This window comes from Leptodactylus fuscus, chromosome 4, assembly GCF_031893055.1.
Source record: "Leptodactylus fuscus isolate aLepFus1 chromosome 4, aLepFus1.hap2, whole genome shotgun sequence".
In the NCBI taxonomy this organism is placed as follows: Eukaryota; Metazoa; Chordata; class Amphibia; order Anura; family Leptodactylidae; genus Leptodactylus; species Leptodactylus fuscus.
In genome coordinates this window covers 207133185-207149466 of record NC_134268.1, presented here as the reverse complement: position 1 = coordinate 207149466, position 16282 = coordinate 207133185, and the positions used below count along the sequence as shown (strand labels likewise).

Sequence of the window (16282 nt, the reverse complement as noted above, 5' to 3'; positions counted from 1 at the left end):
CAGGTGGGCAGTCTGGGGTGGTGCAAATTGTCTGGGACTGCCTACCTGACAGTAGAGAGGATAATTAGCATATTGGGTGCTTTAATTATCAGAAATGATTGCTCAGGAATGGTGGGGGCTAGAGAAAAAATTTCAACTACTCTGGAATCAGTGGAGCAGCAGCTATTGAGGGATATAAAAGTCAGTATTAGTTGAGGTGGTGAAAGGTCCTCCTTAAGATTCAGGATACTCTGTAAATAGAAGAGGCATTTCCTCTGCGCTTGTTCTAGAAGGAAGGTGGAGCAAAGGAATAAATAGCCATCCCCTCTGCCAGACTGAGTTCAGGTGGCTGGAGTAATCTAGGCCAGTGTGAGGTAAAAGGGTTGTCTGAATCTTTTTGTAACCACTTGCTGGCTGTATTATTACGCTGTATTTAAAGATGCATTCCTGCACAGGAGCTGAGCGGGCGCTATAGCTGACAGGCCTCTAATGTATATACTGCAGCAAAGGCAGAAAAGAGAGAATGTAAGATGTGTATCAGGTCCTATTCGAGTAAAGAGGGTCCCTGAAATGGCAGGGAGACTCCTGCAAAATGGGGCGACCTCCCAGAGCCTCGGAAGAATGGGCAAATCTCCAGTGCTTGGGATAATGTTGCTGCATTTGCAGGACTCTCAATCATATATAACATGGGCACTTTATGTGCAGTACATGTCATGAAAAATGGGCGTATCTGGCACATTGCATGTCCAGTGACGTAACTAAAGTCTTGTGGGCCCCGGGGAAAACGTTTGTCCAGGGCTCCCTCCCCCCTCCGTACAGCAAATTCTTGACAGTGCTAGTTAGTGGGGCCCCACACAGTATAATATGCTCTACAGTGGCTCCCACATGGTGTTATATGCTCCCCACAGTGGCCCCACACAGTATTATATGCTCAACAGTAGGCCCCACCCAATATTATATGCTCCACAGTGGACCCCACACAGTATTATATGCTCTACAGTGGTTCCCACACAGTGTTATATACTCCTCACAGTGGCCCCACACAGTATTATATGCTCCCCACAGTGGGTTCCACGCAGTATTATATGCTCCCCACAGTGGGTTCCACACAGTGTTATATGCTCCACAGTAGGCCCCACCCAATATTATATGCTCCACAGTGGACCCCACACAGTATTATATGCCCCCCACTGGGCCCCTTTCCATTAACAATACGTATAGCGGTTGGCAAACCAGGCTTTCCCCAACCGCTATCGTACTCGTCCGGAGCCCTGGCCATCTCTATCTCATTACGCCACTGTGCATGTCCAAGTCCAAAAAGGGTGTGACTAACAACAAAAGGGGGTGTCGTAACACAATAGGCAGTGTGGCTTTGCTAAAAGAGGTTGTGGTTACTCGAACGCCAAGTCTCCTGGGCAAGTCTCCTGGATGCCCATCATCAAAAGTTGGCAAGTATGATAAAGTGGAAAGTTGCCAGGAGGGGAAATTTAACTCTGCCATACCAATTTGTATAGCACTGTGTAAAAGTTGGTGACCCCATGGATGTCACTTTACTAAGATAATCCACAAAAATAATGTCCTGTAGTGCCAACTAATATATTCCGCCAACTAGAGTGGGGTCTTCTGGGAATAAACAGACAATGGGGTATTTAGACATTAGGCCGGCATAAGACAGACACTTAATCCTCACAGTAAAACCTCTTACAGAGCACTTTGGGCTGACACGTACATGGCAGATTGCTTTCTGATGGGGCTTCCTTTCCTCTGTACAATCTGTAAAGTATAACACTTTCTATGTAGAGATGACATATAGACAACCATTGCTTAAAGGGAAGATCCTGGGAATATTCAAGCAACATCCCCTGCACTGGTTAAGATGTATTACTAATATACAGTCATGGCCAAAAGTTTTGAGAATGACACAAATCTTCTATTGTCACATGCTCTGCTCCCTCTGGTTTTTCTGAGTGTTTGTCAGATGTTTTTATCACATACAGAAATAGAATTGCAATCATATTATGAGTAATAAAAGCTTATGTTGACAGTTAGAATGAGTTAATGCAGCGTTGCAATATTTGCAGTGTTGACCTTTCTTCTTCAGGACCTCTGCAATTCTCCCTGCCATGCTCTCAATTAACTTCTGGACCAAATCCTGACTGATAGCAGTCCATTCTTGCACAATCAATGCTTGCATTTTGTCAGAATTAGTAGGTTTTTGTTTGTCCACCCGTCTCTTGATGATTGACCACAAATTCTCAATGGGATTAAGGTCTGTGGGGTTTCCAGGCCATGGACCCAAAATCTCTATGTTTTGTTCCCTGAGCCATTTAGTTATCACCTTTGCTTTATGGCAAGGTGCTCCATCATGCTGGAAAAGGCATTGTTGATCGCCAAACTGCTCTTGGACGGTTGGGAGAAGTTGATCTTGGAGGACATTCTGGTACCATTCTTTATTCATGGCTGTGTTTTTAGGCAAGACTGTGAGAGAGCCGATTCCCTTGGCTGAGAAGCAACCCCACACATGAATGGTTTCAGGATGCTTTACAGTTGGCATGAGACAAGACTGGTGATAGCGCTCACCTCGTCTTCTCCAAATAAGCTGTTTTCCAGATGTCCCAAACAATCAAAAAAGGGGATTCATCAGAGAAAATGACTTTACCCCAGTCCTCAGCAGTCCACTCCCTGTACCTTTTGCAGAATATCAGTCTGTCCCTGATGTTTTTTCTGGAGAGAAGTGGCTTCTTTGCTGCCCTCCTTGAGACCAGGCCTTGCTCCAAGAGTGTCCACCTCACAGTGCGTGCAGATGCAATCACACCTGCCTGCTGCCATTCCTGAGCAAGCTCTGCAATGCTGATAGCCCGATCCCGCAGCTGAAACACTTTTAAGAGACGGTCCTGGTGCTTGCTGGTCTTTCTTGGGCGCCCTGGAGCCTTTTTGCCAACAATGGAACCTCTCTCCTTGAAGTTCTTGATGATGCGATAGATTGTTGACTGAGGTGCAATCTTTCTAGCTGCGATACTCTTCCCTGTTAGGCCATTTTTGTGCAGTGCAATGATGACTGCACGTGTTTCTTTAGCGATAACCATGGTTAACAGAAGAGAAACAATGATGCCAAGCACCAGCCTCCTTTTAAAGTGTCCAGTGGTGTCATTCTTACTTAATCATGACACATTGATCTCCAGCCCTGTCCTCATCAACACCCACACCTGTGTTAATAGAGCAATCACTGAAACGATGTTAGCTGGTCCTTTTAAGGCAGGGCTGCAATGATGTTGAAATGTGTTTTGGGGGACAAAGTTCATTTTCTAGGCAAATATTGACTTTGCAAGTAATTGCTGTTAAGCTGATCACTCTTTATAACATTCTGGAGTATATGCAAATTGCCATTAGGAAAACTGAAGCAGTAGACTTTGTAAAAATTAATATTTGCATCATTCTCAAAACTTTTGGCCATGACTGTACACTGTGATCCCCCTGAGCAGGGGTGTAACTACCAGGGTAGCAGCGGTAGCAGCTGCCACAAGGCTCGGGAAATTAGGGGGCCCGGTGACAGCCGCTACCGCTGTGTTTTTTTCTTAATAGGCTGTTACCGGCTGGAGTCCACCCGATAACGGGCCCTATTTACTTTCCAATCCTGGCAGGGGCCGAGATCGGTAAGTGACGCCGAGGGTCCCAAAAACACTATTATTATACTCAGGGGTCTTTTCAGACCCCCAAGTCTAATGATAGGAGGCCCAGGAGAGGTAAGCGAACATAACAAACATTGTTACTTACCTCTTTGGGCTCCAGACAGGCTTGGTCCTACTTGTGTGTCGTCCCTGACATCACATGACCGGGACCTGCGTCCCGGGTCATGTGACTGTTCCGGACGTCATTGAAGATGGTGGACACCACCGAGGAGTGCAGCGGAGCCAGGGGGAGGAAAGTTAACAGTGTTTTTTATGTTGGTATTCCCCTTCGGTCTCCAATTATTATACTCTGGGGTCTGAAAAGACCCCAGAGTATAATAATTGTTCATTGGTGTCTACAGTGGGGCATAATACTGTGTGCAGGGGCCACTATGAGGCATAATAGTGTGTGTAGGGGCCACTATGGGGCATAATACTGTGTGCAGGGGCCACTATGGGGCATAATAGTGCGTGCAGGAATGCAAGGGGGAGGGTGGTCGGACGGTCATAATCTTCAGGGTCAAACAGGGGAGGGGGGGCCCATGTCAAAACCATTCCTACTTACGCCACTGCCCCTGAACCCCATTTCCTATGTGTTTTAGAGGGCAGCCGGGGAGCCCGGAACTCTTATGCCTCTGCCTATCTTTGATTCACTGTCACATGACCATGTCCACTCTTTTCATTGGGGCATGTGGCCCAAGTAGAGAGGCGGTGGCTTTAGTGAAAGTCGCAGGGAAGACGAAGGAACGGACTTTGAATGGACTCACTTAGGCTATGTTCACCATATCTGCACCAGAGTTTCTGGACTCCACTGCAGAAACTGCCAGATATCCGTAGGGATAAAAGTCCTGCCCAGAGGTGATCCATTGGTATCTGTGGGTACGTGCTGTACCCCAGACCTTCTTTCTTCGTCAATTTTCAGTGGACTCTGCAACTTAGGTTTAGCCAATGGAGACTCCCTCGTAGATGTGAAGTCAGCCTTATCCTTACAGAGCTGTGTACTAGTGGTCAGACAGGTGAGGACCACTTCATGGCTTTTACTTTTTGTGATGTTTTTGCTGCTTTGACGGTTTCCCAAAACACGGCATTCTCCGGATATGGTGTGTGGGTGGAGGGGTTAGTGAATTGTATATTTTATGGCATCGTTTGTACTTTATGGGTTGTTATGTTCTGACAATCTGGAGCATCATCTCTTTACACCATTCTCCCAATCTTTTCAAATTCACGGAACCCCCGGAAAAATGAACTTCCTCAGTGTGCCCTATCAAGACAAAAACATCCTAAGGATGCAGATGCCGTTGCGGTCATTTTCTCAATCAGAGTGTTGCAGCCCCCGGCTGGTTTCCAAGGCATCGTTGGATGCCCCAGGACTAGGGTTGAGCCAATTTTGAGATTTCAGGATCGATTTTAAAATCCGATTTCTGATCATTTTCCAGCCGATCCCGATCGTGAAATTTGCTCGATTGCTGATCGGGATCTGATCTTTTCCGATCCCGATCGCTCAACCCTAGTCAATGCTTCTCTATGGGAAAAGTCACTTTTAGGGTTGAGCCGATCTTGAGATTTCAAAATCCGATATCCAATCATTTTCCAGCCGATCCCGATCGTGAAATTTGCTCGATCGCTGATTGGGATCCGATCTTCTCCGATCATGATCGCTCAACCCTACCCAGGACCCCTGTTGGAAATCGCTGCTATGGACAAACAACAGATGTAGCAGAGTTAACCCGAACTTCTGCCACTAGTTTAACTATCTGATATCTTATCTCAGAAGACAACGATAACTAGTAAGAAAGTAAGAAAACATTTGCAATGAGTTTTCATTGGTTCCTGTTGTCCTCTGTGATAAGATAATATGCTGCAGAGGATTAAAGGGGTTGTCCAGGAGTTTCAGTACTTGGGCTGGGGAAGGTGACAAAGGAAAAAAAATAATACTTATGTGCACATGCTGCCACTGTCCAGTCCTGCGCTTGCAAGGGCTTGTGCATGTGACCGATGAGACCGTCTCTGGTAAGGGAGCGCTCACACTACCGCCGCTGTCTGCCCCGGTTTTTCCGTCCTAAACCTCAGGGAAATTGGACAGGGGACGGCTTGCCGGCGGTTAGCTCTAAAACCCATTCATTGCTGTATGTACAACTTTGTGTCCGTGCAAAAAAAAAAAAAAAACGGTAGTGTGAACACCTCCTTCGTATGTACGTGACCGCTGAGGTCGTCATAGGAATCGGAGACGTCACTCATATATGTCACTACAGTCATGTGCGGTGAGGACTTCACCTTCTCCTGCCTCCTGCCCAAGTACCGAGATTCCTGGACAATCCCTTTAAATAATTGCAGAAGTTCGGGATAACCCCCATCTGTATACAGCGTTGTGTAACTTCTGTTGGAATTTTTTTTTTCTTTGCTGCTTTCTGTAATATAATACCGCCTATAATAGCGTTTCGTAATAGCGTGTATCATCTGGCAGACCCCCAGGACTACACTTGTAAGTCGCTCTGCTGTGAATGGAGTAACCCTATAGTTCTCAGCCAGTGTTACTGGAGTCTATCATCACCCTGGAAAACAGAGGAAGACTTCTAAGTAGTCTGTGAAAGTTCCAGCAGTTCACCAGCAGCCAATGAACTGGGCCCCCCCAGACCATGTGACCACCTTCATTTACCAGAACCCTGCATTATTTTCCTAAGTCAATCCTCCCATCCCTCAGTAACGGATATGGACTTCCCAGGCAATGCTGCTCGGAGCCCACCGCTGCCTGTTGCACTGTGCTGACTGCAGCCTGACATTGCCTGCCATACATATACATAGATACAAGCAGTATTTATTTGGAGAGGGTCTGAGCGTGGGAAAGAGACCGCTCACTATTCCAGCTGTACCACAACAAAAACTCTTTGTCTGTCCCTGATGGAAGTGCTGGCTTCTTAGTTTATTTGCTAGGGGACTACAGCAATGTACCTCTATGGCAGCGAGGAATCGGACGAGGTAAGAGCACATTTCTTTCATGCACTTTGTCGCTTTCTTCGATATATTTGTCATCATTTAGTTTATGAAATGCACAAAGAACTCTCCGCAAGAGCAAATCTTTGCAAATAATAGTGCACGAATAGAATTCTAGGACGGCAGTGAAGACTGACACTTGCACCAGAAGAGGCTTAGGAGGCAGGGAGCAGGTGAAGGAAGATGTATATGTCATTTACGGTTTAGGGGAAGCTGGGTGACTTCTCCAATAGTCAATGCTTCCGTAACGCTATCCCTAATTGCTCCGATTTGTGGTCATTATGTTTCAGGGAATTGTGGGGTGACATATTCAAGATGTTTTTTATTTTTTAGTAATGGACCAAATTGTATCTAAAACTAGTAATCCAGTGCACAATGTGTGGGAAATTTTCATTTTTGCAAATCCTGATGTAGTCCTTAAGGCAGTGGTCCTCAACCTGTGGTGCTCAAGCAGAAAGTGGCGGCATGGCTGCAGGGTTATCTCTCGAGCTGTGTAAATGTTGGGCTCCGTATAAAGAGCTACAATTTGGCCTGTCAGTGCCAGAACTCCATGTGTGGAAGGGGCGCTATTGGTTGTTCCCATGTAGCACCCTGTAGGACAGATTGGGCTAGAAGGGGCACATCCAGTGACTACTTGTGAGATCATCATCTGAGCAGTCTCAGTGATGTTGTTCATTTCCTTGATGTCATCACGCTGAGCTTTTCTTTGGTTCAGTGATGTCATCATGCTTAGTTGTTGTTTGGTTCAGTGATGTCATCATGTTGAGTTGTTGTTTGGTTCAGTGATGTCATCACGCTGAGTTGTTTAGTTCCCTGATGTCATCACGCTGAGCTGTTGTTTGGTTCAGTGATGTCATCACGCCGAGCTGTTGTTTGGTTCAGTGATGTCATCATGTTGAGTTGTTTTTTGGTTCAGTGATGTCATCACTCTGAGTTGTTGTTTTCTTCATTGTTGTCATCTCTCTGCGCTGTAGTTTGGTTCTGTGATGTCATCTCTCCGAGCTTTGAGCTTATATAGTCTACCCCTGACTATAGAGCAAGATGGCCAAATAAATTGTAGGCAGCCCAGACGATCGCTTAGGGTATGTTCATATCTGCGGTTATATCCCAGAGTTCCCCTTTACATTGACATGTAGGAGCATATAGACTGGAGTGACTCCACAATAACCAGTTTAAGGCGAGAGGCCCCACAGCAAAAAAACACTGCGCAAAAATGCACACTGTGAACTTTAGGCCTCTATAAAACCTATACGGAAAACACCAGCGACACACATGCTGCGATTTACAAGAACAGAACGGCCTAGCCTAAGGGTATGTTACACAGTGCTTTTTGCAGGCACATTTTGAGGCGGAATCCACCTCAAACTCTGTCTCCAAAAACACCTCCCAACTCTCCCATTCATTCAAATTGGAGTCATGCAGATTCTTTTCTGTAGCCGATACGTAGCCGTACGTTCAGGTGGATGAGAGCACAAAATAAAACCGCTAGCGGGACCCAAAGAACAAAAACGTAATCCACTAAAAAAAAACAGTTACCAGCCGAAACTCGCGAACCCCATAGACTATAATAGGATCCTGCCGAAAAAGACGGAAAAATGCGGAGAGAAAACTCCTGCTCGTAGAACATTTCTCTTCACAATTTTTAAGCGGATTTGCGGATGGGAATCCAGAAACGTGGAACCCAGGTGGAAGTGTGACTCTGGCCTAAGGGGCGTAGTCCAGATGGAGGAATTTGGAGTTCATTATGAGGTGGATTCTCCATCAAAATCAGGTCCAAATTCTGGCCATTGTTCGAGGGAAGACACTACAATTGGTTGCTATGGGTGACCGTACTCCATGACCATGTTCTTCTGGGCACCACAGTAGTCACCACCATCTATATTACTGAGTCTTATCACTTCTTCTTGACGAGGTTACTACAGTTCATCTGGCCGAGGCCTCTACAAACGTGTTTTTGATGTTCCCTGCTGCTTCCTGTTGCTAACCCTACTGATTTATCGGCTTCTACCGTGAAAGTGTCAGGCCGCGAGGGAAATCAGCTTTATTTTGGCCTATTTCGGTTGAATTTACAGAAAGTCTAACTAAAAAGGCTTTGGTCCCGCATAACGAAATGCAGTTAAAAAAAAAACGTGGAAAAAAACGTAGCGAAAAAGCACTTTTTTTTCCCGTAGCATTTTTTATTGACGTTTAGGTTGGGGCCCTATGTTGCAAAAATGCTGCTTTTTACATTACCTGCAAAGTGAGGGGGATTGTGGCAAATGTTGTCCACACATCGCAGAAGAAAAATCTGCAGTGGACATACTGCATTTTCAAAAACGTTAGCCTTAAAGGGATTCTACCATTAAAATCAAATTTTTTCTCACTACCACAGCGGGATAGGCGCCGCGAGGCAGAAGGACGTCTCTGGCTAATGGTCAGAAAAGCCCTTCTGACCATAGAGCACTACGGTACCGGCACCGTAAGCTCTGTACACCGGGCACAGATCGGGAAAGCCGACAGTGTGCTGAATTCAGCGCACTGTCAGCTTTCCAGCAGTATATAACACTGCATGTGCCCAAAAGTGGTGAAAGGTCCTCTTTAAAACATATAGTTCTGCCCTTCACCCCGCCAAACAAGACTATTTCATAGCTCTCATCTCTTCTCTCTCCAGCAACTCTAAAAGGCTTTTTGAAACTTTTCACTCCTTACTCACACCCAAGGTGCAGACGCCATTCACAGACCTTAGTGCTGATGACCTGGCCACCTATTTCCAGGATAAAATTGATAAAATCCGTCAGGAAATAACTGCCCAAGCCCCAGGTGGCATTGATCCCATCACCTACCATAGTGCTGATCCCCTCACCAACCGCATTACAGCCTGTCCATTCTCATCTTTTGAACCTGTTACAGAAGAGGAAGTCTCCCAACTACTTTCTTCATCTCGCCCTACAACCTGCAGTAGTGACCCCTTCCCCTCACACCTTCTCCAATCTCTGTCGCCTGCTGTCACTACTTACTTTACTAAAATATTTAACCTCTCTCTCTTCTGGAATCTTCCCATCCTCCTTCAAGCATGCTGTTATAACTCCGCTATTGAAAAAACCCTCCATGGACCCGTCCTGTGCTGCTATCGACCCGTCTCTAACCTCCCCTTCATCTCTAAACTTTTGGAACGCCTGGTCTATTCTCATTTAATCCGCTATCTCTCTGCTAACTCTCTGCTTGACCCCTTACAATCTGGCTTCCGCGCTCTGCACTCTACTGAAACGGCCCTCACAAAAGTCTCCAATGATCTCCTAATGGCTAAATCCAATGGCGGCTTCTCTCTTCTTATTCTTCTGGTCCTCTCTGCAGCTTTTGACACTGTTGACCATCAATTCCTCCTCACTATGCTCCGCTCAGTCGGCCTCAATGACACTGCGCTCTCCTGGTTCTCCTCTTATCTCTCACACCACACTTTCAGTGTATCATTTGCGGGCTCTTTTTCCTCTCCTCTTTCCCTTGCTGTTGGGGTTCCTCAGGGCTCAGTCCTCGGCCCCCTGCTCTTTTCTCTCTACACAGCCCCCATTGGACAAACCATCGCCAGATTTGGCTTCAGGTACCATCTTTATGCTGATGACACCCAATTATACACATCTTCCCGTGACATCACCCCTGCACTCATACAGAACACCAGTGACTGTCTCTCTGCTGTCTCTAATATCATGTCCTCGCTCTATCTGAAACTAAATCTCTCTAAGACTGAACTACTACTGTTTCCACCATCTAATAGATCTGTCCCTGATATATCCATTGCAGTCTCAGGCCTTACTATAACTCCTAGGCAGCATGCCCGCTGCCTCGGGGTCATATTTGACGCAGACCTTTCCTTCACCCCTCATATTGAATCACTCGCACGTTCATGTCACCTCCACCTCAAAAGCATCTCCAGAATACGCCCTTTCCTTACCAGAGATACACTAAAGACACTTATTGTCTCTCTGATTCATTCTCACCTTGACTACTGTAACGCCTTACTAATCGGTCTTCCCCTCACTAAACTCTCCCCTCTACAATCTATTCTGAATGCAGCAGCCAGGCTCATCTATCAGGCTAGACGCTGCAGCGATGCCTCCGGTCTGTGCCAGTCACTACATTGGCTGCCTATTCATTATAGAATAAAATATAAAGTTATCACCCTCATCCACAAGGCTCTCCATAATGCTGCACCTCCCTACATTTCCTCCCTCATCTCTGTCTACCGCCCAACCCGTGCTCTCCATTCACTCAATGACCTAACACTTACATCCTCTATTATCAGAACCTCCCCCGCTCGTATACAAGACTTCTCCCGAGCTGCATTCTTCTCCTACCTTTAGATGTCTTCTCCGTGCCGCTGTTCAGTAGAAATGCCAGTTTTCTTCACTATGCAAATGAGTTCTCTTGAAGCACTGGGGGCGGTCCTCAGCACTCAAACAGCACTGGAGACGTTCCCAATGCTGTGAGAGAACTCTCCAGCGCCGCCTCCATCTTCTTCAGGAATTGCTTCCTCATGCGTCTTCTTCCGGCGCTGGCAGTCAAACTTCTAGGCCTCAGGCAGAGCCAACTGGCATGCCCACAGGCCACAAGAAAATGGCCGCTTACTTATTGCGTAAGCGGGCATTTTTCTTGTGGCCTGTGGGTAGGCACAGGCGACTCTGCCCAAGGCCCGAGACCTAGAAGTTTGACCGCCTGCGCCGGAAGAAGACGCGTGAAGAGGACGTTCCTGAAGAAGATGGAGGCGGTACTGGAGAGTTCTCTGACAGCATTGGGGACGCCCCCAGTGCTGCGAGATAATTAATTTGCATACCAACAAAAAACGTTATTTCTACGGAACCACAGCACGGAGAAGACATCTAAAGGTAGGAGAAGAATAGCCTTTCTTCCTACGTGTTAATGAGATAAAAATTGATTTTAATGGTAGAATCCCTTTAAGGAGATTTTGCTGCACCTTGAGGAAAGATATGGGAATGGGATAGGCTACTGCCAAAATGGGAGAAAAGAATTGGCCAGAGGCTCCAATGATGATCTCAGGCCTATTCGGGGAACAGAAGTAAATATGGATGAACCTGGAGATAAGCGGCGCCTGATCTTTTGGCAGCTGCTTATCTCTGTCTGTCTGATATGTTTGTCCAGCTGAGCTAAGCCTCGCTAATGGGGAAGTTGGCAGAATGACAGCTAGCCTAGGATTATGGCCAGCAAAAGGCCTCATATATATCACCATATCACTGCTCGGTGCAAGTTATAAAAAACCCATAGATATAAGTGAGGCCCTAATATATGTAATATGATGTTGGGCTGTACCCGGGGTGTATGGGCAACTTCTAGTCGTGTGACCCCCTTGTGATGGTCAGCTACCCCGGGGCAGATTTAAGAAATGGTTGACTAGAGTGACATGACAGACGAGGACAACACAAGGAAGTGAGGCCAGGAGACATGATGAAACCCCTCTTGTGCTTAGGATTCCCTAGCTAATGATATAGACCCGTATACTGTCAGCCAGGCCGTGATGGCAGCGCTGATAACCTTTGTTACTTGGAAGGAAGGAGGTCATTACAGTTTGTTTTCCTGAAGACGTCCTTATTTCTTCAGACCTACATTAGCCCCCAGACCCATATCCTGTACCGCAGCCCTTGTCTGTCTAGTTCAATAAAACCTAAGGTTACATCATCGTAATGGCTTTTACTTTCACAAAAATGGATCCGTATTCTGCAAAAACTTGTATCGCTCAGAATCACGGATCCGCAAAAAGATTTGTATGATCCCATATACTTGTATGGGCGAGTCTATGCCGCAAAGACGGGCAGAAATAGGTCCTGAGCCATATTTTGCCGATGGATTCAGTGGCCTGGACATTGATCTGTTAAAACCACGGACATGTATATGGGTCTATATATTATACTGACAAACCCTACGGTCATGTATATGGGGCCTACATCGGTAACATGTAAGAATTAGCACTAAGGATATGGCGAACCGGAACCAGGATCACAGAGAGCGATATCACTCTATTTCCTTGCGTCGTATAACTTTGATCAGTCTGCTGCAATGTCGAGGGATCATGTATAAAAAGTGTCGCCACATTGTCAAATTTGGAAATGGAAAATGGATCCCCATATGCCTCACATCCAAAAACGTTTTCCAACAATGTCTCCATGTACCATATGCTTAACAGATGTCACAATGTTGTATTCATACACACCACTAGTCTAGCAGGGGGCGCCGGTGTGAGGTACCAGGGGGTGCAAACATGTCTGTTTTGGCCATGGTATTTAGAGTTTGGGATGGATTTATGAGTGAGCGTGCTCCAGATTTTTGGTGTCAAAAGTTGCAAAGCTAACGCATTTTGGGGCCTTCAACCTCACTTTCATGAACGCGAAAGTGGTGCAGGAGTTGTTACATTTAATACCGTTTACGACAGTTTATATTTCCGTATGTTACTGTCATTGTTCTAAAGATGGAAGAATGACAGACCTAAAAGGGGTTGTCCAGCGGAGTAGTAATTTACTAACCTGGTCCTGAAGATTGCTTCTGATTGACCCTGGGGTTCTGGTGATGTCACGACCTTCTGGTGATGTAATCCCAAGCTGCATCGCTCCGCACCCTCCTTCTCTTATCTCACAAGGATTTGGGGGTGTAACACTACTTTGAATCACATGACCCAGGCACCGGCATTGTCGCGATTACGGCCCGAATCCTAAATTTTACACGTTGACAATGTTGCAACTTAAAGGTGGAGTTTCCCTTTAAATAATTCCGTGGCCAGATTCTCACTTGTTCTGCACTTGTTAGAATCCCTTCTGCTTTCCATGCTTGGAGCGAATCCATGACATGTGAGTATGTGCAGGCCATGGTAAGGAATTTAAGCTGGAGTCCAGATAGCGTACTGGGATTCTATACGTTGACATGTGAGTAGGAAGCCAAGGACATAAAAACTCAATGAACATTCGACGAAAAGCGAGCAGCGCTCTCGTGTCGTCAGGGCCGCGTCTCATTAGCTGATTATATCCCAAAATATTCTGCCGGGTAGACCATATGTTTTCGATTGAGAGGAAGGACTCGTGCTAGCAGTCCACATAAACAATTATGTATGATTCATGACTTGGGAAGCTGCGAGCGATCCTGCGATAGGCCGGACTGTCAGATGTTTGTAGTTTGTTTTATCTGAAGAGTCGCTTTCGTTGCCGAATTTGTGGGAAAAGAAGATAAAACTTTATGTGTTTCAGAAGTTCACGAAATGTTATATTGAGAGTTTAAGTGTTACTAATGGCCGCATTACGTCGTCAGCCGAGGATTCCCCGTATTTATTTTGCTTACATAGGCTAGGTTCGCATCTGCACCCTGAAAAAGTCCTTGTCACAAACAGATGACATAGCAGTCATAGCAATGACTTAGTTACAGGAGGTTTTATCCAATGATATAGTTTTGTCTGCGGGTGCTATGTATCCTTAAAGAGATCCTTTAGGTGTACAAGGATTTGTAGACTATACACATCTTGCTAAATCTTGAACAAAAAAGAATTAAATTCCCCTTTTTTTGAAAAAAAAAAAAAAAAAAAGAATGTGCTCTAGCACCACCTTTTGGAAGGTATCTCCCTATATATCAATGCTCAGTTTCCCAGTAACCTAGTGGCAAACTCTGGGATTAAAGCCAAGACAGAATATCTCCTCTAAAAGGAAGATACCAGTCCACAGACAGCTGTCTTATGGTTATTGCCCCTCATTGTTGCCTAGCAGGGCACTAGGTGAGAGGTCATAGATGTGAGTCTGAAGGTGAACTTTATGTCCTTAAGGAGATTGCAGGCCACCTTTCTGTGTACAAAGGCTTATACGCTATAATTGCCCTGCTAAGTATTCTGGGAAAACAATATGCACATAAATCCTCCATGATGGAAAAAGGAGAACTTGCTCTAGTGCCACCTTTAGGAAGGTAGCTCCCTATAAATTAATGCTTGGTTTCCAGAAACCTAATGGTATGATCTGGGTTTGGAGGCAAGCCTTCAAAAGAAAGAGTGAGAGGTCATAGACGTGGGTCAGAAGGGGCACTACATATCCTTTGCAGGCCACTTTTCGGTGTAAAGGGTCTTAAAGACTCCAATATCCTCAGGACAGCTATCTGTGGATGGGTCTGTTTTCCTTTTGGAGAAGCTGAAGAGTACATTGGGGCACAGTGATGAAAAAAACGGGGTGGCGCTTCTCCTCAATGGCATAAACACAGATGAAGGCTTGGCTTTAATCACAGATCATGCCACTAGGTTTTTGGAAACCAAGCATTGATGTGTAGGGAGCTACCTTCCCAAAGGTGGCGCTAGAGAGAGTTCTCCTTTTTCAACCAAGGAGGCATTATTTCCATAGCCTTTATCCAATAGAATCCATTCCATGATATCTAGCGCTGGGACTTCTGAATGAATTTGTGCAGTGCGGGGATTGATTTCACAGCCGCTCGGTTACTCATTAAGCTCGAGGCTGCTGTGACAGTAAAGGAGGCGAGGAGGCGATACTGATACAGCCTCATTATACTTCACAGCAGCACGCTCGGCTATAGACTAGATTTATATACAGGAGTTCGTCCGCTGGGTGGTCATGTATTGTATCTCCGTCAAAGCTATATTCTATAACAGTGTCTCAACCTTTTCAAGCCAAATACCCCCGAATACTCGCAACTTATGTGACAAATCCTGCTCCCGATCTCAAGTGGGGAAGAAAGACTGGCACGTATGGCACGCCAAACAAATGCTTTTGGTTATGGCAGACACACACTAAGGTCCCGTAAGTCCAGCAGGTAACGGGCCCTATTTACTTACCGATCCTGACTCCTTGTCACAGCCGCCGGTGCTTCCCCTTCTATGGAGACGGCTATAAGCAGGAGCCAGGATCAGTAAGTAAGGCTGCGGGCCCACAAACACTGTTATTATCCTCAGGGGTCTTTTCAGACCCCCCAAGTATAAGGATCGGAGGGCTAATAGAGGTGAGGGAGCATAAAAAATACTGTTACTTACCTCTCCTGGGCTCCGGAAGGATTCAGGCCTACTTGGTGACGTCCCAGATGTCTCATGGGCCGGGCTTGTGTTGCAGAAACTTGATTTCCATATCATAGTCAACTACTGTACCTAAGTAGTTGAAGATTTTGGTTGACACGAGCCCCCCTATAAACCTCAGTTACTGGATATGAAATAACACTGTACAACACATCAGATGGCCGCTCATTTTTAACCCTTAAATGACCGGCCTGTTTTAGGCCTTAATGACCAAACCATTTTTTGCATATTTCTCATCACATACCAAGACCGATAACTTTTTTATTTTTCCTTTAGTGTAACTATACAAGGGCATGTTGCCTTGCGGGACTAGTGCTAGTGTTTATTGGCATTATTTTGGGGTAGATCTATCCCATTGATTGACTGTTGCTAAAGGGTTGCCCAGGATATATTTTTGAAAGGAGGCCGGAGAAGGTAAAAAAAACCGAACCCCATACTCACCTGTCCCGGTGCTCTAGTATCTCCCACTACGGTCCAGTCCTGCTGCGAGTGACGTTTCGGGCTTTTTCTGAGGCCTTCAATGGCTGTGGAGCTTTGTGTATGCTGACAGGTTGTCTGGATCTCACTATACCTTCACACTACACAGTGTAGATCACATAAGATGACATTT

The 16282-nt window shown here is 45.9% G+C and overlaps 1 protein-coding gene across 5 annotated transcripts in view; it reads left to right on the top strand.

Annotated features, from left to right (window-relative positions):
• Window positions 1-16282, top strand: part of CACNB2 (calcium voltage-gated channel auxiliary subunit beta 2) — a 207039-nt gene that overhangs the window by 116949 nt on the left and 73808 nt on the right. Inside the window, exon 1 of one of the 5 annotated variants that reach the window (XM_075271723.1) lies at window positions 6147-6623. The exons of the other annotated variants lie outside the window; for them this stretch is intronic. Within the exon in view, the coding sequence (XP_075127824.1) occupies window positions 6591-6623 (33 nt within the window). The 5' untranslated portion in view covers window positions 6147-6590. Of the gene's footprint in view, window positions 1-6146; window positions 6624-16282 lie in introns of those variants that run through there. 5 annotated transcript variants of the gene reach the window in all.